This window comes from Centruroides vittatus, unplaced genomic scaffold (genome assembly GCF_030686945.1).
Source record: "Centruroides vittatus isolate TY-2023 unplaced genomic scaffold, ASM3068694v2 contig_466, whole genome shotgun sequence".
Taxonomy (NCBI): domain Eukaryota; kingdom Metazoa; phylum Arthropoda; class Arachnida; order Scorpiones; family Buthidae; genus Centruroides; species Centruroides vittatus.
Genome location: NW_027122260.1, coordinates 879,946 through 905,060, shown reverse-complemented (window position 1 = coordinate 905,060; position 25,115 = coordinate 879,946). Strand labels below are relative to the sequence as shown.

Sequence of the window (25,115 nt, the reverse complement as noted above, 5' to 3'; positions counted from 1 at the left end):
AAAACGATTATAAATATTCGCCCGAAATCTTAATTACACAATTAATAGATCGTATTAAATTTAAAATTACAATACAAATGATAATTTTTGTTTATTATTTGTGCAAAATTAATACAGACACTTGATTGAATTTAGTTAGAACGGTTGATATATTAATAAATTACGAACTTTGTTATTATAATTGGTGAATATATCTGGGGAATATGTTTATATTATTTTGTAAGATTATGTATACTTACGTTTTTTGTGTTTTTTTTGTTCTATCCCTGCATCAGAGTCTGTTGTACCAGAATGCTAAATAAATAAATAATACAGACATTTTAATCCATAATTCATTTAAAATATAAAGAAAAACTTCACTTTCATTTAGTCTTATTGACCTTAAATTGATTAAACTGTAGACAGATAAACACACAGACAAACTATTTTATATTACAACAACGTTTCAAACTGTTTCCTTCAATAATGCGTATGGTACAAATCTCGTAAGTATGTCACGTAACCCATCATAAAAATAAAACAAGGAAATAAATGACATTGTTAAATTAAGTAAACATGTTTATCTTCTTTACCGAAAATTTAAGTATACATTATCTCAAAAATTACGAAATTACATTATCTCTTATATAAAATTTTCTCTTCGCATCTCTTAATGAGAGAAAATATTTACTGAAACACGTGATAATTTTAAAACCGCAAGACGATAATAAAGTATTTTTATATTATTTACGATAATTTAACAAAAAATTGTAAAATTTAATTAAATTTTAAATATATTTTACAGTTTGAGTATGGGATTTCGAACGTAAGCTGTGAGGTGAGAAGCTATTGGCTTACATATTGTACATCATAAATACCATCGATATGTAACTAGTTATGATACAGTTACATATTTAATTTAAAGTATAGATTACTAGAAAGTCAAAGTCTCGAAATTTAAGAATAATCAGACAATTTGACTTCATTAATGTCAATGAAGGGAAATTGATACGGAACGAATAACGAGATCAAATGGAAATCGAACTTGGATTCTCTTGCATATTCATGATTTTCTGTTTAGATAACATCTAAAAAATTCCATTAACTGTTTGGCATTTCACTTACATCTTTTATAAGATTAAAAATGCAATAACGGAATGACATTATATCGAACGTCAATTTATCAATTTATCGAAAGTTCACTTAATAATTTTTTTAGTCGTATTTTTAGATTATATTATTTTCTAAATTTTGGCAAAATTTCAAAGAAAAGAAAAGGATAAAAGTATCTATTCAATTTATTGAACGATTCCAAATCATATTCAAAGAATTGAATTTAAAGTAACCAACCCTACGGGTAATACTTTGATATTAATAAATAACTGAATTCGGTATTGTTTTATTTCTGAAGTTTGATTTAGGGTAGAAACTTTGTTCTGGATTTGGTTGAGATTTTATATATATTTTTTATTATTAAAACTGTTCTAGCAACATAAATTGAAGATATTTATTATTGTAATCATATATATAAAAAAGTATCTATTTTCAGATTATGGCTATGAAATGGTTGTTTTTATATCTATTATAATAGATTGTAGCTTTGAAGGGATTCATAATCAAAGAAAAATGTTATCCATTTTATTATATGTTACATTAAATATCTTAGACCCGAAAGAATTGTCAAAGATTAGAAAAATGAAATGAAATAAAGTAATAACCTTTTGTCAAAAGCATGAATAGCTTTTTAAGTACATTCCAAATAGTTTTGTATTTTTATAGGAAAAAAAAAAAACAAAACAAATTTATTAAAGAAATGTAAACGTTTCATTAACTTTTTGAAAAGATTATATTATTAAGCAAATAAATATTATTTACTAAACTAAATAAAAATGTAATTTCATCTAAAACGTTTTGTTGTGTTATATTTACAAACGTTTCAAAGTTTTATTTTATCTTCCTTTCTTTTATACTATTAAATTAGATATATATATTTAACATATAAACAAATTAAATTTTATTTTGAAATTTAATGCTAAATTTGGGCTATAACACGAAATAAATTCTAGTAAATTGGGTAATGAATATCGCAAAAGCTCCTCCAGTAGTAGTAGTAGTAACTACGACTTATAAATTTCAAAATATTATTATGAAACTCGTCACTAAAAGAGTTAATTGCATTTATGTTATTTTACGCAAATAATATTTAATTATAATAATTATTTTTCGGTAGATAAATTTAAATAATTTTATAATTTTTAAACTAAAAATTATCATTAAAAATATTTACATAAAGTAAAATTTTATTCAATAAAAAATTTATATAATATTAATTTAAAAGTTTTAAATTATTGAAAAGTTATTTAAGATGTAAGTTGATTTGGAAAATAGGCGATTTCTCTACTGATTTAACTAATTCCATTTAATGAAAGCATTCGTTTCAAAAATTCTCCAGCTTATTTAAAACAAACTGTAATCATATAAGAATAATTACATTTAGAAATTATTCTTTCCATTTAATTATTCTTGCTTTTCTTCAAATTATAGTAATCTAATTTAAATAATTAAATTATGAATTATTACTACAAAATTTTCTGTATATAAGTTTAAAAACACGCAATAAATACGACGAATTGCTATATAAAGCTTCAAAAATTGCATTAATCTAAGTAATCTGTAATAATATAATGGTTAAATGTTCTTTCTACTTTTCCATTTAATTCCTCTATAAATCATGTTACCCTATTTGAATACGTGTTTAAACTTTTATCTGAAAGAATAAATTATTTTGAATGCTGTCACGTTACTGTTATACTATTGAAATTTGAAGAAAAGAGTAAGAAAAATCTCATTTATCAATATTTTTTTTCTTCAAATGTCGAGTTTAAATCAAGAAACACAATACAAAACGAGATTACATACTATTCAATAGCTACATAGAAAAAGGTAGTTAGCTATAATTAAAAAACTTAGAAAAATCTATATTGTCTACAATACCGAGTGCATTACTTATAAAATATGTTTGAATATCATGAATTTCAGAATATTTCGAACCAATTTCGATTGATTGATTCAGTACTCAGTGCTCAGGTACAACAGGTACTTAGGCACAGAGGCCCTCGAAGTGAAACTAACGAAAAAAATTGTCAATTGTACTGCAATAATATTTTCGTTAAATACACGTGAATGATCTTGTGTATTTCTTGTGTACACAAAAATTATTTATAAACAATTGTTTTATCATATTTGTTTTATTATTATTATCATTATTACCTCAAAAATTAAAGACCCCAAAATAAAACCTTGTATAGGACAAATGAATATCTGGTTAAGACACTGGATTGATTAATCAACGAGAAGCATTTTGTATACTAGCATATTGTAAACTAAATGTATGTTCTTATTATCATTGAGTCTGACCTTCAATGGAGTTAACCATCATGGGAAACGAGAAGTGGCTTTACCACAATGGAGTTAAACAACATGAATGAGAAATGGAAAGCCAAGCCTTTGATCCATATTGATTGTGGTAAATTATGAAGATTTAGACAGGATTCAGACTCCAATTCCGTGGTAGACCTTTAATCAATTTAGAATATACTGTTCAGATTACTACAATAAATTTTTTTAAACAAATTTATTTAGAAAAACAATTTTTTTTTTTAATCGATATTTTAAACGTTATATTTAACAGACAATATAAGAAAGAACGAAAATTAAGGTAGGTACTTGAATAAAAGTAAAACTTAAAAAAGTGCTATAGAATTAAGAATTAATAGACTATTTATTTTAAAAAACTGTGCATTAATGTCACTTTAAAGTGGAAGATTTTCAAATTCCAATTTCATTATTTCCATTCAAGTGGAATATTTAGTAGGAATGGTTTTTCAGTTTCAATGTTACAAATGTATAAAAATAGAAAAGACTGAAAAAATCTAGAGAAAACGGCCATTAAGAAAGGGCATTGGACTAGATATGTGACGTAACAGTTCCATTTCTAAGACGTATCAAGTAAACAGAAAGAATGACAAGACATTTATCTTTGGTCGCTCGTAGAAAACAAAGAATTGTAACAAAGATTCTAAAAACACTTCCATCTCTTATTATTTAGTGTACATTTGCATCTCTTTGAATAAAATCTTTTCAGAAATAATCGCGATGGTGCTTTTTTATTTAACAAATCGATAATAAAAAGCGTTTGTGTTTTCATTGTAAACACGAAATTCAATAGATTTTCTAAAATTTTTTTAAAAATATTTTGACACTAAGTTATTATTTTTTTAAAAGTTTCTTACTTCAAAAATTAAATGAAAATTGACTGTGAAGATTTTAAAATAACGCATCACAAAATTTTTTATTTACATTTATCTTATGATTTTTAAAGTAAAATAATAAAGATGCCAAATGTAAAAATATTTTAAATGTATCAAAGTAAGTTTTGAACTCAGAAATTTTTTTTTAGATTTCATCTTCAAGAGGAAAAAAATTGCTATTGAAAATAATATAATTACATTTCTTTTATTGTTAAGAATGCTCATTAATAAGAATTACCCCAAATTTTTACGATAAATGTTAAGTTAAACATCATTAACTGAGTTCTTCTTAAGTTTAATATGCTTAAATTGACTTTTGAAAGGTTTGAAAATGTTCAAGTTTGAATTATTTAACTATTGAATAAATGTTTCAAACTATAATGAGGTAACATCTGTTGATTTAATTCACATAAATCATAAATTTTGTAGCTGACTTTTATGTATCAATTGTTAAAATATTAAACTTGAGTAATATTACCATAATTCTCTCAGAGGACATGATAAAAATTTTAAAAAGTTATTTGGAAATTCTTACAGAAATGATATCTTATACTGTATTATATAATTTAGATAAAGCAAGTGCAATAAATATGTTTGCATTGCAGAATTATACTTAATAGTAATCAAATACTACATCTTTTATATAAATAAAGGATAAATAAGGAGTTTGCATTATTTATAAAAACTATGTTTTGTACATTGGAAATTAATTTTGTTTGTCTATATCCTTTTATCCGATGCCCAGAAAAAATGTAAAAAATGAATCGTGTCTGATGGTTCCATTTTGTTTCATCTTTCATCTTGTATTCAAATTTTCTTTTTCTCTTTTATCTGATCCAAATAAATTGATTAAATAAAATAAAAATTTGTTTCAGATTTTTGTTTGTATTTAATTTATTTACATTAAAATAAACATAAAAATTTCAAAAAATTTCAAAAGATTAAATTAAATTAAATAGTACAAAATTAAGTGCTTAGTTTTATTAGAAATAAATAAGAAATTAGTATATTTTATATAAATAAAAAATAAAGTTAAATTTACTGAATTTATCTATTTACTAATGTTTTGTTAAGTTAATAATAGTTTCTGACATTAGTCTGATACACGATAGGTGTTTAGATTAATGTCGTAGTGTAGTGTTCTAGCCAAACACTACACTCTGACGTTAGTCTGGTGCCATTTTTATACAACAGGTGATGTCAAATTGGAATTATAGTACACACTTTAGAGATGAAAGGATTATAACTGTAATTAATCACTTAATCTGATTAACCAATTAGAAACTATCAAAATCACTAACATACTCCATATCTGACAAATAAAATCAGTTTTTTTTTTACTTTAATCGAAACAATTTAAGTTTTTAATTTATAAATAAATAACGTTTTGATAATTTATAAATAACATCAACGTTTATATTCCATTTATATTCCCATTATAATTATAACGGAATATAATTACGAATGACTCAAACAATGATAAATTAGCATTTGTATATAGAAACTCAATTATTAAATATAGATTATCTAAATTTTAAGCGCTTAATGCGACATTTTAAAGCAAATTGTTTTAATAAAGAAAACACTGGAAAAATAAGTATAATGTTACATGAGATAAGGTTGAAAATATACTCTAGATCCATCAATTGGTTATAGTCTATAAAGGTTCCATCAATTCATAACTGATGATCACTTTTCATCTTTGCCCGACCATTCACGTATCTCATCCAATCATTTTTTCTTCATTGTCCACTTATCCACACTCTACGAGTCTTTTTCACTTGTCTTCTACTCTTTCGACAGATAGCTGATTCATAATTTCTTTACTAACTAACCTCTGACCGAAAAACATTATTTATTTTTAGAAATAATTTCTATAATCTTCTGAAACTATTACAGTATCTTAACGATTTATTATATATACATATATTACTTAGTTTTCTAGAAATGTAAGTAGTTTCTATCTTAAAAACATCTCAAACTTTTATACTCCTTCATTTTTTTGAACCAGTTAGCATCTATCTAAAAATTGGCGACATACTTTGAAAACTATGGCACTCCAGGGTGCAATGGTACTACTTTGGGAACCATTGATCTAACCAAAGTCACATTATTCCTATCTCTGCAGTTATGTGACCTACATAAAGGTATAATAATGACTGGATTTGTTGCAGAAAATATCTTAATTATATATAAATATCTTGATGTAAGTTCGCAATTTTCTAAAACTATTATTAAATATATAAAACTGTAAATTAATCTATATCATATAGGAGATGGTTACACCCGTATTTCACGTAGGAATGTGCTGAATAATAAAAATATTTCGAAAATAAAAAGATGATTTTCATTTATAAAATATATTTAATTGTTATATTAATAATATTATATTACTAGTTAATTAAATTGTTTTAAAGTTGAATTTAAAGCGAAGTTCACTCTAATACGTTTTAATTCATTGTTTTACTTCTTACAAATCTTACAAGTTAATTAATTACATAATTTTAAAGTTTAAAATGCTTTATAAATTAATAATTTATTATAAAGAAGTATTTATATTTTATATAGAATTTTTAAAAATTAAATAAATAAAAATATCCTATTTTATATTATTTAAATGGTTTTCTTTTATTCTATCCCCTCCCTATTCTATCTGGTATTTTCCGTGTTTTTTTAAATTAGAGGTTCCCAACATTTTTGCTTATCGACATCTTCATAAAATTTGATTTTAATTTAATAATGAAATAGGAATTTATATGAAATTTTCATTAAACGTAAAAATTCAAAATTGTGTTTATGTTACTAAAATTTCAATATAAATCGATTATTATTATATTTTATAAAATATAATTAAAATAAATTTGTTTACCTTCCAAATGGCCATAGATTTTATCGACTCCTTAGATAAAGCGACTGGCTCCTTAGGGATTTGCTAGTCACTAGGTTGGAAGCTTCTGTTTTTATATCATATAATTCCTTTATTTCATGCCATTCTTTTATAACTGCACAAAATTATTCGTTCGAATATTTTATTTTACTCAAATTTTATCAAATAATTTGCATATAGTAGATTTTATTATCCTTTATCTATTATTATATTCATATTTTAATATTATTTACATTTATTTATTATATTTGAAATGATTATCTTATCTAGTTTAGTGCGTCAAAGAAAATATTCCCGTCCGAAATTCTTTCCTTTACATTTAAATGGATTGTATTTTCATACGGAATTCTTCAAATAAATAAAACTGATATCAATAATATTGACAAGATTCAATTTTTATATTAATAATTTGATCAATAGAAAGCATCCGAGTTGTTAAATTTAAATCAAACTTTATTGATGAACCGCATCTTGTTGAAGAGGTAAAGAGAATTGATTTCATTTTAAAAAATTTCATGAATTAATTTTTAATTTTTACAATATTTCTACACCAATTAATCGACCGGATATTATCACTTTCGCTTTATAATCTAGTATTTATTTTGTATAAAACAAGCGCTAAAAAGATACGATAAAATATTCATTTTCTCTTCTCTTACAATTTTTCTCTTAACTTTATTATTATTAAAAAATTGTATTTTATAAGCACAAGATGTTTTTATTTTTTTAATGGCAGCAATCACCTTTATGACTCCTTAATTGTTGCATTTTTAAGACTTTTAATGGATTGTACTCTCCATTAACACGCGAATAAACGTTAAGAACTTTACTAGAATCAGACTATCTCACATTTTTTATATCAGTTGTTTTTGAAATATTGAATTGACAGATTCTATCCGTCATTTAGTATCATTTTATATAAGTTTGGAAGTCTCCGATGCAGTTTAACTTCTTGAAAAATGGAATGATTTTGCAGCAAGTTAAGAGAAATTTATTTGAACATTTCATTATTTATTTTAATTATATTAACTTGTGAGATTTTATAAGCGATTTTAGAGAGCTATATATTATTTCCAAACATAATATTCCTAATTTAATGCAAGAAGTGATTATAGAAGCCCCTAGAGAGCTTGCAATGTTAAGTCGTCCAGATTCACGTCTTAATAATTGGCACTCAGGAAACGAAAGTTAGAAATTAAGAGAATAAAAATAAATGGTAATTATCTTAAAATTAACATATTTTACGCCTGAAAGTAAATAGTTAATGGATAAATTCAAACTTAAACTTTTATTATTAACGGCATTAATATTGTTTTTATTTTTCTTATTATAGAAGAATTAAATAAGGTGTTTGTGCTGTGGATTAGTTTCTGAAAATAGAATTTAATTCAATAATAATATCAATAAACTAGATTGAAATGAGATTATTAATATTTTTAAGAAAACCAAATTTAATAAATGTAAATAAGTTGTGTTTGTAATTACTTACAATTCAAATATATTTATAAACAGGGTGACCCAAGTCGCTTAACTGCACAAAATACAATTTTTGTTTCTTTTACAGAATTGATGGAAACATGATTTAAAATATGATCAAATATTTAAGATCATATTTTAAATCGTGTTATTGAATAATACAGCAATAACATGGATAACTTCTGGGCTATCCTCTCTACACGAATATTATACGTGGTTTTAATACGCTTTTATAATATTCGAGAATAAAGTTATTTTTAAGTAAACAATAATATATAATGTAAGCTCTATACTTTACAGCTAAAGTAAAATATTTTTATATTACGTTTCACTCTAAATGTATGCAAGTTATACACACTATATCTTATTTAGCGTGTATAACATAAACACAAGTATAACTTTATGTTTTAGGTACTATTACAACATATTTAGTATTATAATGTTGAATATATCAGTGAAAGTTAAAAAAATTATGCAAATAAAAGAATGAAAACGATTGTTTTTTTATTTTTTATTATATTCATAATATATTGCTTAATCTTAATTAAAAATTATATAATAAAGTAAACTCTCTTTTTCAGGACAAGGATGATAAACAAAAAAATTAAGTCATATGCTATAATCGGCTTTTTCTGAACTTGTTTTTATTTACAAGGAAAGCAAACATCTAATGAAAGATTGGATGACAAAATGCAGGGTTGGAACGACATAGAGCTTTCATTGTTTCTATACAAGAGCGAGATCAAAAAGGTTCCGAAAAGAAAACTAAATATATATATAAAAAAAAGAGAGAGAGGAGGAGAACAGTTTGCTCTAACGCCCTTTTTCGTTTTTCATGTTTTGAGGCGGACAACTCTCTTCTTATTGATTCTTAATTTGGTTAGTGAGGCAGAGGTCGACATTCGGACGCCTTTGGACCTTTCTTTGTTTATGCAACGCGTCCCAATGGCCGGATTTCGCTCTGACACAGTGCAGTTGTTCACTACTAGGGGATGATTTTTTCGCTTTTCACTCACGTTCACTACATACAAAAATAAATAAATTCGAAATTTATGTGTGAGTTCTTTGTATTTTTAGTGTTATTTTTATAAAATATAACGTGTTATAAAACACAACTTCAATCGATATTACAGGCTTTTTCTACAAAAAAAGAAAGAAAAAGAAAAAAAAGGGAGAAAAACAATAAAATTTTAAAAAGTTATCAAGGCCAAACACATTTGTAAATCAACTGCAAGTAAAAATGTGAAGAAAATATTAAGAAAATATTTTCATTTATGAAATTTAGCTGTCAATTTCTCAATTTTAATTTCTTTCTTCTTCACTCCCTATTACCGTTTCTATGTTTATATCTATATATAAAAAAGCAAAAAAAAAAAAAAGCAGGAAAAAAGAATTTAAATCTGAAGAAACAAGCTTATGAAAATCTGTTTTAATTTACGATAACTGAAGTAAACTTTTGTCTGGTTTAAAAAAAAAAAAAGAAGAGCATCAGGATCTCTTCGAAGAGAAGCTGATAACGGAAAGAAAAAAATCCTGTTATAATATATGAATGACTTGTAGCGCCATCTGCTGCTAATTCACAAATTTAATTTCACTTTCCCACTTCCTGACGTCTCTTACAACCAACTTCATAACCCTCAACTGCAAATTTACATATACACACACTCACTACACAACGCACACACACACATACACACGAACCTCTATCAATTTAATATTAAGCTATTTCGGTCGGTATAATTAAATAATTTTCGTAATATTAATGGTTAGAGCCCCGTAAAAAGATTTATTAAGGGGTTTTAAAACGAATATTTTCGCCACTAATAAATTATTAAATACATTAAAACGATAAAGACATTTATAACATAACAGAGTAGAGTATTAATTTAGATAGGTATGCGAGTTTAGAATATTAAACTAAATTCGGGATGTTTCACAGTCCTCTGACAAAATACGAAATAATATAATAAGTTCTACATATTTTGGAGAATTAAAAGTCATCGTCTAACATTTATAAACCAGAAGAGATTACGAATAATACTTTTAATGTCAGATAGAGACGAAAATGATTAAAGTGCTTAAATTAATTAAATAGTTTCGTTATAATTTGCTGGTATTGCTATCGCTTGATACTAAATTCTTGATAATTATTCGAAATGATGTTAATCTCATCTATTACTAATTAATCTGCATCCATTAAGAGTTATTAGAAAGTTCAGTAAGTCTTTATTGTTATATTTCAACTTTGTAATGTGATTGAAGTATATAATTTTACGACTTGTTTTTATATACAGGTATTATTACTTATTTATATACTGTGTACTTAAATATATCTTAAGTACCAATGCAAAACGAGTGCTAGTAATATTAATACATAGTATACAACACACAAACTTAATACTAGAGATTGTTTATGCACATTCCTCTATTTATAAGGATACATTATGCACTATTATATAAAATATGTTTGTACCAATACATACGTTGTTTACTTACAATATGAGTAGTCTACGAATTATGTTATGCTAGACAAAGCATGTCTATCATATTACACATGCAGTTTACTTGTTTATAATATTGATAAACATTATGTATTACTACATAACGAATTTTTGTACTTGTTACATACCTGCTTACATATAACACAGCTATATTTTATGTAAAAAATACGTTCGAACCGCTACCACATTATATATAAAATATATGTCTATTCGTAACTATACTAAATGTAAAATAAAACTGTATAAATACTGCACATTACTATTTATTTACATTCTATATATACTTCTTCACTGTATATTAAACACTGTTGCATGCTTTTACATACCTAGAACAAAGAATATGTTTTTTATTTATTTAAAAACTGCAGAAAATACATATTCATTCGTTTAAGCATTTTTTATGCACTTGTCAATATAAGAACATTTTTTTAAAAGATGCAGTAGGAGCGATTTAAAATTCTCTTCCAAGCGCTGACGATGCAATAATTCAAAACAAGAAGTATTCAATCACATAGAGTTAAAAACTGTGCTTTAAAAACGTAAACGCTTATCTCAAATGGTATATTTATAAATGGGGATGATAAATAGGTCAGATTTTCGATGGGTACACTTAGCTGGTGACGAGTAGAAGAAGAAGGAGGAAGGAAAAAAATGGCCATTTTTTTATATTATTATTATTTTTTTATTCACTTAGTTTCTCGAGCGTCTGGAAAACGTCTAACAATTCTCATACTTACATTATATAGAATGCTTGGCCTCATTCTTCAAAATATAACGCGCGCAAGAATAAAATATCACACGAAGTAAATATTTGAACTGTTTGAATTAAATACGAAAGCTTTTGAAAAATTCATGTTTTCGTCTGCTTGATGGAACATCGAAGCTCAGACCATTCTTACATTATCGGCAATAAAAGTTTTATCCTGATGACGTAGTCGCGAATCCTGTTGGAATTTCTGTCGTTAAAAGGAAGTTTTCTTTCTGTGACGTCTAAAAGACTTGTCAATGAACAACTACTTTAAAGTGTGAAACTACTTTCCGATCGAGAGATTCCAATTTTAGTGGAAAGTTTGAAAACAATACCCGGAGAAAAAGTGTAATTAGTCTAATCCCCATTAAATTTATCACGTATGTTTTCTTTTTCAACATTCAAGTAATTACAATTAAAAATCCATCTCAAGAAGAATTGATACTATTAGCAGTATTGATGCAGGAATTTCTTTAAAAGAAGAAATTCTAAAGGTTTGAATCCTTACTAAAAGAAATTTTCGTATAAAGTATTAAAAGTGGTTAAAAATTAATTTACTTAATTAATAATAATTTTATAAAAAAAAACTTAGTTTAAAAATATAATAAAAATATAGAGTGACTCAAAAAAATAGTTAACCGAGATATATTTCTTGACTATTATTTTAAAAACTTAATATAATCTTACGTTAATAAAATATGCTTTAAAATAACTTATACTTCGATTAAACTTAATGATTGTCTTTGTATTCGTTGTCTTTGTAATTATAGATGAAACTCATAATGATAGATATAGATATAGATATCTCATATAGATGCAATCATAAAATCGATGTTTATAGTGTTTATGACTTATCTTTATATCTTTGTACTTTAAATTTGCTAATTTGTAATTCTTTCCAATCACTTGTATTATTCCCCCATAACAGAGAAATTGTTCTCTTTTTGTATTGCTAATTTGTATTGTATTATTTTTGTTATTAAACTCTCTATGATGACAATGATAATAATTTATCATAATTTATCACAAAATTGACTGTCATAAAATTCAATAACTTATACTTCGATTAACTGGCTTTTGGGCCACCATGTTTAATTGGGCTTATGAGAAAAATGTTCATTCAAAGTAAGAATGTTTATAACTTATTTAAACTTTCAAAATTACTTATTTAGAGAAGCACTATTTAATGAAGCCATCAAAAGTCCAATAGAAAAAAAACTGAACAAAATATGGAGTGTCCAAACGTCAGTTTACTGTAATATTTGTTCTTCGTGTTTTAAATTTAAGTACACGTATATATCGGTTAACTGACTGTTGAATCGCCCCTTATAATAAAAATCTATAATAATAATGTTTATAAATAATATATTATGCTCGTTTATTATGCAAACAAATCATATTTTTTACTATTATAAATAATAAATATAATAATAAATAAGAAGAATAACGAATTAAATTTGTATCTTTCCAAAAAAATAATAAATAAATATCTTTTGTGCGATTTTTTTTAAACAAAAAAGCATGATTTATCATCCTGTCAATTTTTTATAAATAATTTTATTTTTAAATACAAACTTTAAAATATATCTTATTCACGATTTGTTTATTTAATCTCTTATTTATATTAAAAAATTTAGTATTAAAATTTGAAAAGTATTACTTTCCTTCTAATAAATCAGATTATAAATTATTCGATAAAAATTTATAAATTTTAATTTAAAAAATTTAAATCTACATTAAAATTTTATTTATTTTCACATAAATTAACAAAATTCAATTTTTAAATAATAAATTTTTTAAAAAAATTAATGATTATAATAAATATTTATTTATTTATTTTAAAGTAAATGAGATAATTAAAAAAAACAAACTTAAGATTAAAAATAATATTTTAATTTAAATAATTTATAATTTAATATTGAAAAAAATAATAAATTTTATAAATATAGGTAATTATTATCTTTAAAAAATATTTAAACTAATGTTTTTACTAGAAAAATATATTCAAAAGATTCTCACGTAGATTAAATTATATTTGTTAATCTAATAAATTTATTTTCTTTTAGTTATATTAATTAACAAATATACAACGTGAGTTTTGTGCCGTCGTTCTATAAATGGCAATTCATTCATCAAACACACAATAAAAATTAGACTAAAATAAGCATACAACTTTAGCTCTTATGCCCGTTTTCATACATAAAATTTAGCTTTTATGTCCATTTTCTTCTGCACTTTTTTCAAATCAAGTAATTTTTCAATTGAAGTTACTTCTAGAAATTCTGTTTTTCTTCGATATAAAGCTATATAAAATGGTATCAGCTGACTTAACGGAAACTTCAGTTTATTTTTTTATTTTTTTCCCCCAAGTAACAAATGAGAAACGTTTTTCTTGCAATAACGTAATTAATGGTTTTCAATTTTTATAAGTTGACATTCAAACTGGAAATCTTTATATATTTTGTACTTTTCTATTGAGTTTTCTTTCAAATATTTTGTAAAATTTTCTCTGCATTTATCTCTTAAAAAATTATTATTATTATTTTTTCTTTAACGTTTTTTTGAAAATGTTTTTTTCAAATATTTTTGTGGAATTTTTATTATAAATCTTCATTTCAATAATTTGTAGGAAAATTTTCTTTGCAAAATAAATTTTGTAAATTCATGAATGATGATTTATGTCTTCTTCCTTGGTGTATTTTATAAAGCTTCTTCTGTAAATCTTCTTCCAAACATCTTGTAAAGTTTCCTATAGAATTCTGGAATTTCTCAAAATTTTTGTAACGTTTTATTATAAGTCTTCATTTTAATATTTTTAAAATAAAATTTTCTTTAAAAATTTAATTTTATAAAGTTTATAAAGAAAGATTTACATCTTCTTTTGTATATTTTTAATGTTTTCCTCAAATATATAATTAATTTTCAATTATAAATATTTTAAATATTTTGTAAAATATCCACTCTATTCCACAGTTTATTTTTAAAATTGTTTTTCAAAATTTTTTTTTAGGTTTTTAAGAAATTTTCCTCCAAATATTTTACCAATTTCTTATGTAATTTTTCCTTTAAGAATGTTTAAAATTTTTTAAGAATATTTTTAAAATGTAAATCTTCCACTTTAAATCTTCTTTTAAGCTTCTTTTATAGTTATTTTTATAAAAGATTTTCTGGAAAGGACCGGAAAAGGAAGATTTATAAACATTTTATTGTTAAGAACCTTTTAACAATTATAAAATGTTTTCTATAAATCTTCTAAATTTGATGTAAGATTTGCGAAGTTCATTCAAATGGCATTCATCTTAAAATAATCCTAGTAAAATTAAGGATTTTAAAACATCAAAAATAATCTATAAATATATAAAGTGTACATTAATGAAGTGTACATACTCTCAATTTTTGTATACATATAGTTTTATTGTCATTAATCTTTAAAATATTTCTATAATTCTATTATTTAAAAAGTTTTATTTATCGCGTTAAATTTTGTCAAGATTTACTAAATTGGTAAACAAATTAATTTTAAAACAAATTTAAACACGATTTGGACGTTAATGGAGGTTTAACAATTAGTTTACTATCAAGGTATCTGTAAGTTATAAAGAGTGACAGGCTGTTAATTACTATCCTGTTATACTTCATTACATATAACATCTGCTTTCGGACTAGTTCATATCCGGAGATAAGTTGTCGTAAGACATAAATCGATAAATCTAGATATTCCTCTACTTCCTTAACATAACATCTTCAGTCTACTACTTGGTATCAGGTTTATTAATATAATTTATTTAATAATGTTTCCCTTTTTGTCATTAATTTCTATTAATTAATATAACTTAAAGAACACGAGAATTTGCGCAATTATGAAGTCGTTTCTAAGTATATTGAAAATTTTGATTTGTATCGTTATGAATGCTTTTATTTAAAAAAATATTAATTGAAATACATTTTCTAGTATATTTTTGATCCATTTTGTAACGATTTTGCTTTATATTTAAATTTCATGTTGGGTTGTATGCACTTTATCATTAAACTCTCTGAATCTTATGGAGATTGACATAGAACGTTCTCCAAAACGTATGAGTTTCGTTTTTGAAGCGAAATGTCTGTATTTGCAGTATTTTTTAAAAATAAATCTAAAAATCCAGGCCGGTTCAAAAATTTCATGAGTAAAATGTCGTGGATATAAAGTATATTCGTTTCTCATCACTCGACTGCCCCTTTGTGTCTAGCCGCACTCACCATAACATGGAAAGAGGTCCTCTTAATGGCCACAGAACAGAAAGGGTTAAAATTAATAATAACAATAATAATAACGTGCGAAAGATATAATTTCGATTTATAGGTATCATAAAAGTATTAATTAATATATACTCAATGATATGGCAATCATCCCGGATCATATTTACACACAAGTTAAAGAAGCTGTAGTTTAGAGTTCATAATACAAGACTACAGTTTAAAATATTACGCTTTTAAATCTATTTAATGGAGGTAGGGTCTCTTGTATGTCAAACTTTGATAAACTATTAAGGTTTAAATCCAGCCTGATATCAAATGTAAAAAATAAATTTTATGTAAATTAGAACCATATCTGATTCATTTATAACGTATACAAGAACGCTTGATATAGTGACCACCCAGTATAGTAAATAGGTTTTTGACTCTTGATATTCTTTACTTATGTAGTAATACCTTGTTACAGTAAATAATGTAGCTCAATCCTTTGAGAGTTCACCAGATCACGAATCACTACGTATTCGCAGAGTAGAAATTATTTCTTGTTAAATATAATTACACCGTTTAAACAATTTAACTACCAAATGCACGACTTGTTGAAGGGCGAAGCAGTATTATAATACATTATAACTCAGTTAACTCAACATTATACTAATTTCTAAAGTTAATCGAGATTTACTAAAATATAATTTCCAAAATGCATATTTTTATAACAAAATATTTAACTCAGTAAATTTTGAATCTATTTTGTTTACATTTTATAATAAAATACAATTTTATAAATAATTTTAAAGCGAATTATTATGTAATATATGAAAGGCAATCGATAAACGAAACAACGTTTTAGAAGGAAGAAAATCCAGGAAAATTGCTTTTTATCAATTGTTCCTTTACAATATGATCTTTATAATGTTTAATAAAAAAACCTTAATATCGATCTAAGTACAGTATCAGTTTATAATGTAAACAATAAACGTAGAAAAACGAAATGAAATTTAAAAAATTCACTTATACTTTAATTTTTTGAATATTATTAAACTAAATTTATTTTCATAAATCTGAAAATATTCATAATTAAATAGTCGAGCGTGATATCTTTCTTACAGGTAAAATTATACAAAAACATGCAATTTATTTAAAAAAAAAGATTAAAATACTTAAAAAATGAATAAACAAGTGCTTTCTTTACAAAATAAGAAAAAAAATTTTTTTTTAGTTTGAAAATCTTTGAAAATCTGCGAGAGTTTTTATTGATTTTTCAATTAATTCAACCTCCGATTTTGATTGAATGAAGTACTCATCATTTCTCAGTATTTTTTTTTTCAATTTTACGTTTCTTTTTAATTTTTTAAATTGAAATTTTATTAACTGTTGAAAAATATGTTATATTCTTCTTAACAAAATAATTATTTTCTAGTTTTTATAATTATTAAGTACATAATTCAAATGATTTTTTTCGAAAGAGGAATTAAAAACTTAAAAATATATATGTTCGGTTTTAAGTTAATTAACTGAATTTTTGCGTTAATTATTTAATTATAATAATAAATTTTTATTTATATAAATTCTTATTTTATACAGGAATTCAGAAAAGTAAAAATCGTATTTTATTCTTTAAAATTATTTTATAAAATAGCAATTAATTTGGAAAATTGCGAAGTTTATTGTGAAGAGTGTAAGGAACTCATAAAAAATAAAATAAATATAACTTTAAGTAATTTCAAATTTATTTTAACTGAATTTAAAATTGAATTTACAACTTTTCCAGATTTTTAAACAAGATAAAGATTAGAATAATATATTAAAAATTCAATAAATGATATTTGTAGATAAAGAAGTATTTTTCTTCATTGATTTGTTATCTTCTTTGGATAAAAAAAAAGAAAATTCTATTTTAATTAATTATAATATATTGTAAATGAATATTAGAAAATTTATTTTTGATTTTAAATTAATTGATTTTTATCTTTTTTAAAATGAAAGATATTCAATTTAAAATAATAAATTAATGTAAACTTTGTTTATTTACTTATATACAAGATTTCCTAAATTCATATATAAAATTACTGAAATTAAATTAATTTTTTAAATTAATAAATGTTTCGAGATTAAGATAATTAAAAGAAGATAAACAAAACGAGAAAGATATATATTTATCATTTTTAAAAATAATTTTTAATATAATTTTATTTTCATACTCAAGTAATAAATGAATTTTATAAATTAATTAAGTAAAGAATTTCCAAAACATTAATAAAATGTCAATTTTTATTGATTTTACTGAAGGTAAATTAATTTATAAAAATGAAGAAATTTAGAAGATTCAAGGATTTTAATTTAAAGGAAATTTGAAACGCTTTTTAAGGAATTTTGAAGAAAACTGTTAAAATATGTAAGGAAATTTAGAGAAAACAATATTCTTCAAACGTTTCCTAACTATACACCATATAATTTTCTTCAAAGTTCCTTAATTATTTTAAAAATTGTAGAGGTATTAAGAAATGTTTCGGGAAACTAAAAGTCTCTAACCATTCCCTAACTGCGTTACCATAATTTTCTTTAATATTCTTTAAATATTTCCAAATCTGACCTAAATAAACCTGTTCTGCAAAAAGTTTCAGCTTCTCACATATTAAATAATACAGTCTGCGAATCCCTAACAACCCTAACAGCTTCAGACTAATATAAATAATTCGAATTTCCTAAAAATACTTTATTGATTTAAAGAAAAATTTACAGCAATGGATATCTGCTTATGACTAATTGTATAAGATGGTAGTTTATACTGATAAATTTTTAATAAAATAAACCGGGAGCGTCATTAGTTTAAAGTAAGCACAGAAATGTATTATTGTTAGAATTATTAATAATAAAAATCAAAGTGTATAATATTATTTTTGCGGGTGTTTCTGAGAAATATCAGGTTCTTTAATCTAATATTACGAGTATTTACCAAACGAATGGTTCACCATCTTCGTGTAAGATAGTTAATTAGGTGTATCAATAGCGCTGTGTTCAATAAACACTCTAGCATTTCCACCAATGTGTACTAAGATTGGTTTGGTAGAGAGATGACGTTATTAATAGCTGATTCGAGCTTCAACCATCCTTGACTCAACAGAAATAATCGATCAGCTACAGATTCAAAGTGAAAGCATCCACTTTCGTCTTCACGCTTCTTGCATCGATGCTGCTAGCCACTCCATCTGTTACAATGGATGGCAGTTCGTGAACTTAAATGGGGATGCATTTCGTTCCAAGTGATTTTTCCACAAAACCCTCCCCCAAAACTTTCAAGAAAATTGTTTAAAGAAGCAAAATATATTAGCTTCACTTTAATTACTTGCTTTCTACTAAGAAGAATATGAGGAGAACATTACAATTTTTTTTGTTGTTTTTTTTTTAAACAACGTTTTCACTTAATTTAACTTTTTAAATGCACGCTCTTTATTATAGTCAATAATTTAATTTTTAAAAAATAAAATAACTTTTTAACGTTAATTATAATTTTTTCTATTTATTTATATGTATTTTAATACATAAAATTTTTAAAAAACTATTTGCTATTTATGAGATATAATTGGTGTAAACAGCAAAAAGTTATAATATTTTTATAATTAATTTATGTTTAATTTATATTATATTTATTATAATAAAGTAGTAATTATTATTATTTATATATTTTCTTTAAAAAATTTAAAATTTTTTTAATTAAATGTTTTGGTATATTATGCCTGAATTTTAATGATTTCGATTCTGTAATTTAAATTTACTAAAAATCTATATAAAAATTTAAAGTAATCCATGATTTTATATTAATAAAAAACAAGTTTTTATTTAAATATTTTTTAATTTAAAAAAATATATAACTTTTTTGATTTTTAAGAAGGAAAATGAAGGTTTTATATATATATATGTCGTATTATTTTGCAGTCGTAGTCGTGGGGTCGAGTGTAGGGTTAGCAAGACAAAAGAAAATTGGAGACCATAAAAACACGTCCGTTCACTTTCAGGTCCTCACTCGAACTCTCCTTTATTCTTTATTGGTGTTGTTAACCTCATTCCAAAAGGGGCGAGATTAACAAAGTAAATTACAGAAAAATATACAAAAATATATACAAAATTTAAAATATGTTAAATGCCCCCCTCCTGAAAAGGCGACATCATGGAGCCTCAGGGAGGTTGGGCTGGGTGTTATACAATTTATCGGCTTGAACTCTAAAGTTGGTTGGATTATAATACGGTATAATTTTATCTACATTTACAATATCAGTTAATTTATTTAATGATTGGACAGGTCTGTCTATTTCTACGTTACAAGGAGATACTATCTTTAATATGGTGAAAGGTCCATGATACTTTGGAGCAAGTTTTCCTTGGTCGGGATGGAAAAAGGTTTGTAGTAGTATTTGGTCTCCTACTTTGAAGTTTGGAGTTTGGTGTTGACTATTATATTTATCTCTGCTTCTTTCATGAGCTATTTCGGTTCTTTCGGTGGCAATCTTACGTGCTTCACTGAGAGGGGGATAATTCAAGTTGTCAGGTGAATCGGGGATTTCTCCGTACATTAAAAACATTGGAGGGAATCCTGTTATAGTATGAGGCGTTTGATTGTATTCTTTCACAACGTCACGTAACATTTGAGTCCAGGATCGTTTTGGATTCTCTGAATATTTTATTCTTAGTCTAGAGACAAGTGTGGCGTTTAGTCTCTCAACTATCCCGTTGTGCTGAGGTCGCTGAGTACTTGTTAGATGTTGTTTGATTCCATTCTTTTCTAAATATCTTCTGAATCTAGAGGAGGTAAATGAAGGTGCTCTATCTGTTAGTAGACGTTTCGGGCTGCCTGTCTGTAATATTTTGCCTAGACAATCTATGTAGGCGTTTATAGAAGTAGATTTGGATGGAAAACACCAAGCAAACCTAGAAAAGTGATCGATGGCAACATGAAGGTAGCCTTTAGTAGATCCGTATCTTTGCATTCCAGAGACAGTGTCCATAGATAACATGTCAAATGGAGCTTTTGATGAAGGTAAATCACCTAACAAGCCAAACCTTTTATGGTTGTATGTCTTTGCTTTCTGACAAGCATCACAATGTTTAACAAACTCTACAACATCGTTGATGACATTCGGCCAATAGTAACGTGGACTAATTAGTTTCAGCATCTGTGTTATACCTGGGTGACCATAGTGTGCATGTGCCCTGGATAGCACCTTGTATTGAAGCGATGGAGGTATGACTTTCTTTGTAAATCCCTTCTTTCTGATACAGATTACATCTTCACGATCTCGGAAGAATTTGGGTGAGGTGAGTAATGAGGTATCCTGGTTGGAAAGGACTTCCTCAGTGGTAACAAAATGGCTCACGGGGGCTCTGGATAAATAATCAGTGTAAGGTATGGAATCGCCAAGACGCGCGATTCCCACCTGTTTGTTATAACGAACTGTCATAACGGAAAAGTCGTTAGGATCGGCCGTTGGAAACGACCGTTAGGAACTTCCGTGGGAAGAACCGTTAAGTTTCGAATCGTCAACCATCGGACGATTGGCCGGCGGGAAGTGACCGTTGGCGGCCGTTGCGGGAACATTCAAATTTGATTGGAGCAGGGTTCGAACGCCGTCGACTATTTAAGTTCGTATCGCGATCGGCTGGGATGGTGTGATCGTATCGGAGGTGATCGGATCGGATCGGATCAAGGGAGATCGTCGTTATCGAGGTGCTAACTAACTCTCTCGTGGGAAGTTACGTGTTTGTGTATGAACTTGTTCCTGACTCGGAGGTTTTGTTAATTACAAGTCTGTTTGTTCGTAAGGAGTTCTTTCGACGAATTTGTACGGGAATAGTCGGTTGTTGTTGGAATTAGTGTTGTGCATATTTAATTGTAACTCTAAAGTGGATTATTTTGTACATTTACTGTAAATATAAAATTTGTGTTTTTCGTCAAACCGACTGAGTGGTTATTTTGAACATTACTGGCGCAGTCTCGACAGGATATTTTGGATACTTTGGATTACGTTGGATTATCCTGGATTATACTCCAAAGAATCGGAAGAACTGAGCTACGACAGAGAAGCAGACGTACGTACAGAGCATCACCAGCAATTAGACCCAGGTAAATGTTTTGTTTCTCGCTAGCACACAGAGATGCCTAGACGCGCGAAATCGCGGCAGCTAGAGGCTAGAGAGTGGGAGGATGACAAGCAGGGAATGGCGCGTAGGACAAGCAGGTCGAGTCGCGAACTCGAAGCACGTAGGTTACGGGCCGAGATCGCAAAAATCAAAGCAGAGATGGCGAACAAAGCCCAGGCAGCAGAGGCGAGAAGAGCGGAAATTGAGTCAGAGACGAGGAAAGCAGAGATAGAGTTAGAACAACTTAAGTTACGGCTGGGGATCACCGGAAAATTAGACGATACGAAGCGGCAGGAACAGCAAACACGATCCGAAGGACTTAAAGTCGAGAGGAACCGCGACTTCGGGGATAGAATTAGCTTGTCGGGAAAAAAGCCGCAGGGGGAATTAGATAGGCCAAGGGAAACTGACCGGCAGAAAAGAGGGTGTCCTGATAGGCGGGTAGACGATGAGGCCGAACGCATGCGACCCAAGGCAGCGGACCGCGTGGTGGTGGAGGTGAGAGCATCCAAACTCTCTTGCCCACCGGGGAGCGGGGAAGCAAAGGATCGGGTCAAGGCAATGCGGGGAGAAGGGAGGCCCACGTACGTAGCCGGATCGAGGACGGGAACCGCTGGGGTCAGGGTGGCCAAAGTCCCCATGCTAAGAGTAGAAAGTAGGCGCAGCTCACAGGTAGACCGGGACATTAGGGAGCCTAGTGGAGTCGCGGCAAGACGAGAGGAGGCAGTTCATAATATCCAACCCGAAGTCGGGAGGTCGCTGAAGGAAGCTGAGACAGTAAGCGGCAGAAATGGTCCCCCAGTTAAGGACGTTTCGGGAACGGAAGCGTCGGCGTTAAGGGAGTCATGGGTCTCTAAAGCGGTGACGGGAACGAAGGAGGAAAGGCAACTCGTTGGAGCCTTCGGTCACCAGGTAGAGGCAGGCGTAGCGTCAGTGCCGCTTGGATTGTGGGAGGAAGGACGCGAAGAAACGCCAGGATCGGCACGGGTGACGTGTGCGATCACCAATAGGTTAGGGAAAGCGACAGACGCCCTCTTAACGGAAAGGGACTTCCGAGCGCTGGTAGAAGCGAGAGAGAAAGCGGATTCCGAGGCAAGAAAAAGGGAATTAGCTGAGGAGCAGAGTATATTAAGTGCGGTAGCGGGGATGTTCGTGGAAGCGAGCGAGGCGGTTAAACGAGAGCCGCCCGACGACAAAAACCGGGGGATGGTCATAGGACCGCTTGACCAGACACAAGAGCGGCAGCGCACGGCCCAGTGTGAGCGGAGGGCGCAGTCTGAGCAAAATAAAGCAGGGGACGCGACTCCTATTGCGAGGAGATATTCCGGTAGCGAATCGGATAGCCAAAGCGAACGACCCGCCGCGAACAGGAAACTGGAGGGCGAGGACGCTGATGAAGGGAGGCCGGGAGTCAGAGCAGTAAAGAATGGGGTAGCTGGGACGCCTCAGGGTCAAAATTGTGGCGTCGGGGAAATAATCGACTTGGGAGATATCGGCCGGGAACCCGCGACGCAGTTGGCGCAACACGCCGATGACCAAAGACGAGCGATCGGGGAAACTAGCGAACCGCTGCTAGGGTTACCGAATGCGACACGGGATAAGCCCCTGGATGCTACGAAGGAGTGTCATTCCGTGGACGACTTGGCCGGATTGATTGGGCAACAGGCGAACCGTGATCTTGGCGACCGTCACTCGGGTTCAAAGAAAACACAGCGGTGAAGAGACCCGGAGGTCTCGGGCCACGGCGGGCGCGGCCAGTGGCCAATCGGAACCACCCACACACGTGCTAAGTCCGGAGGGAGGCATATCGCCGGTCCGGAAAACGACGGACAACGGTCACAACCGAGCTCGCGGTAAGAAACCCAAATTCCGTGAGAAGGGCCGAGCGACATCTGGTGACCAACAAAACCGGATGACGCGCCGAAGGCGACGGGGACGACCTCCTCGTAGGGGGACCCGCGCGGATAGGTCTCGGGGATCCAAGGGGTCCTACACTATCGCGAGGCATCTCTGTGCGCGGGTTATAGCGAGTTTGCCCGGTTGTACCGGAGGTAAGGGTCAGTCCGCACCAACGGACATTTGTAAAATTGCTGAGTGTTGTTGGATCAAACAGGCTTGGGCTAAGCTCAGTTTGATCCTTGGCCGCGGAGGTGTAAGGTATGGAATCGCCAAGACGCGCGATTCCCACCTGTTTGTTATAACGAACTGTCATAACGGAAAAGTCGTTAGGATCGGCCGTTGGAAACGACCGTTAGGAACTTCCGTGGGAAGAACCGTTAAGTTTCGAATCGTCAACCATCGGACGATTGGCCGGCGGGAAGTGACCGTTGGCGGCCGTTGCGGGAACATTCAAATTTGATTGGAGCAGGGTTCGAACGCCGTCGACTATTTAAGTTCGTATCGCGATCGGCTGGGATGGTGTGATCGTATCGGAGGTGATCGGATCGGATCGGATCAAGGGAGATCGTCGTTATCGAGGTGCTAACTAACTCTCTCGTGGGAAGTTACGTGTTTGTGTATGAACTTGTTCCTGACTCGGAGGTTTTGTTAATTACAAGTCTGTTTGTTCGTAAGGAGTTCTTTCGACGAATTTGTACGGGAATAGTCGGTTGTTGTTGGAATTAGTGTTGTGCATATTTAATTGTAACTCTAAAGTGGATTATTTTGTACATTACTGTAAATATAAAATTTGTGTTTTTCGTCAAACCGACTGAGTGGTTATTTTTGAACATTACTATCAGCTTCTACATTCTGGCTTCCCTTCTGATGTTTAATATCATACTGATACATGCTTAGTTTCAAAGACCATCTAAATAACCTTCCAGATGGGTTTTTTATACCTTTCA

General features: G+C 28.7%; 1 protein-coding gene across 1 annotated transcript; it reads left to right on the top strand.

The window, feature by feature from the left end:
* Nucleotides 1-22,428: 22,428 nt before the first annotated feature.
* Nucleotides 22,429-23,988, top strand: LOC136977685 (microtubule-associated protein 1B-like). The gene has a single exon (XM_067273228.1). The coding sequence runs from the start codon at nucleotides 22,429-22,431 to the stop codon at nucleotides 23,986-23,988; it is 1,560 nt and encodes a 519-aa protein (XP_067129329.1).
* Nucleotides 23,989-25,115: the final 1,127 nt, after the last annotated feature.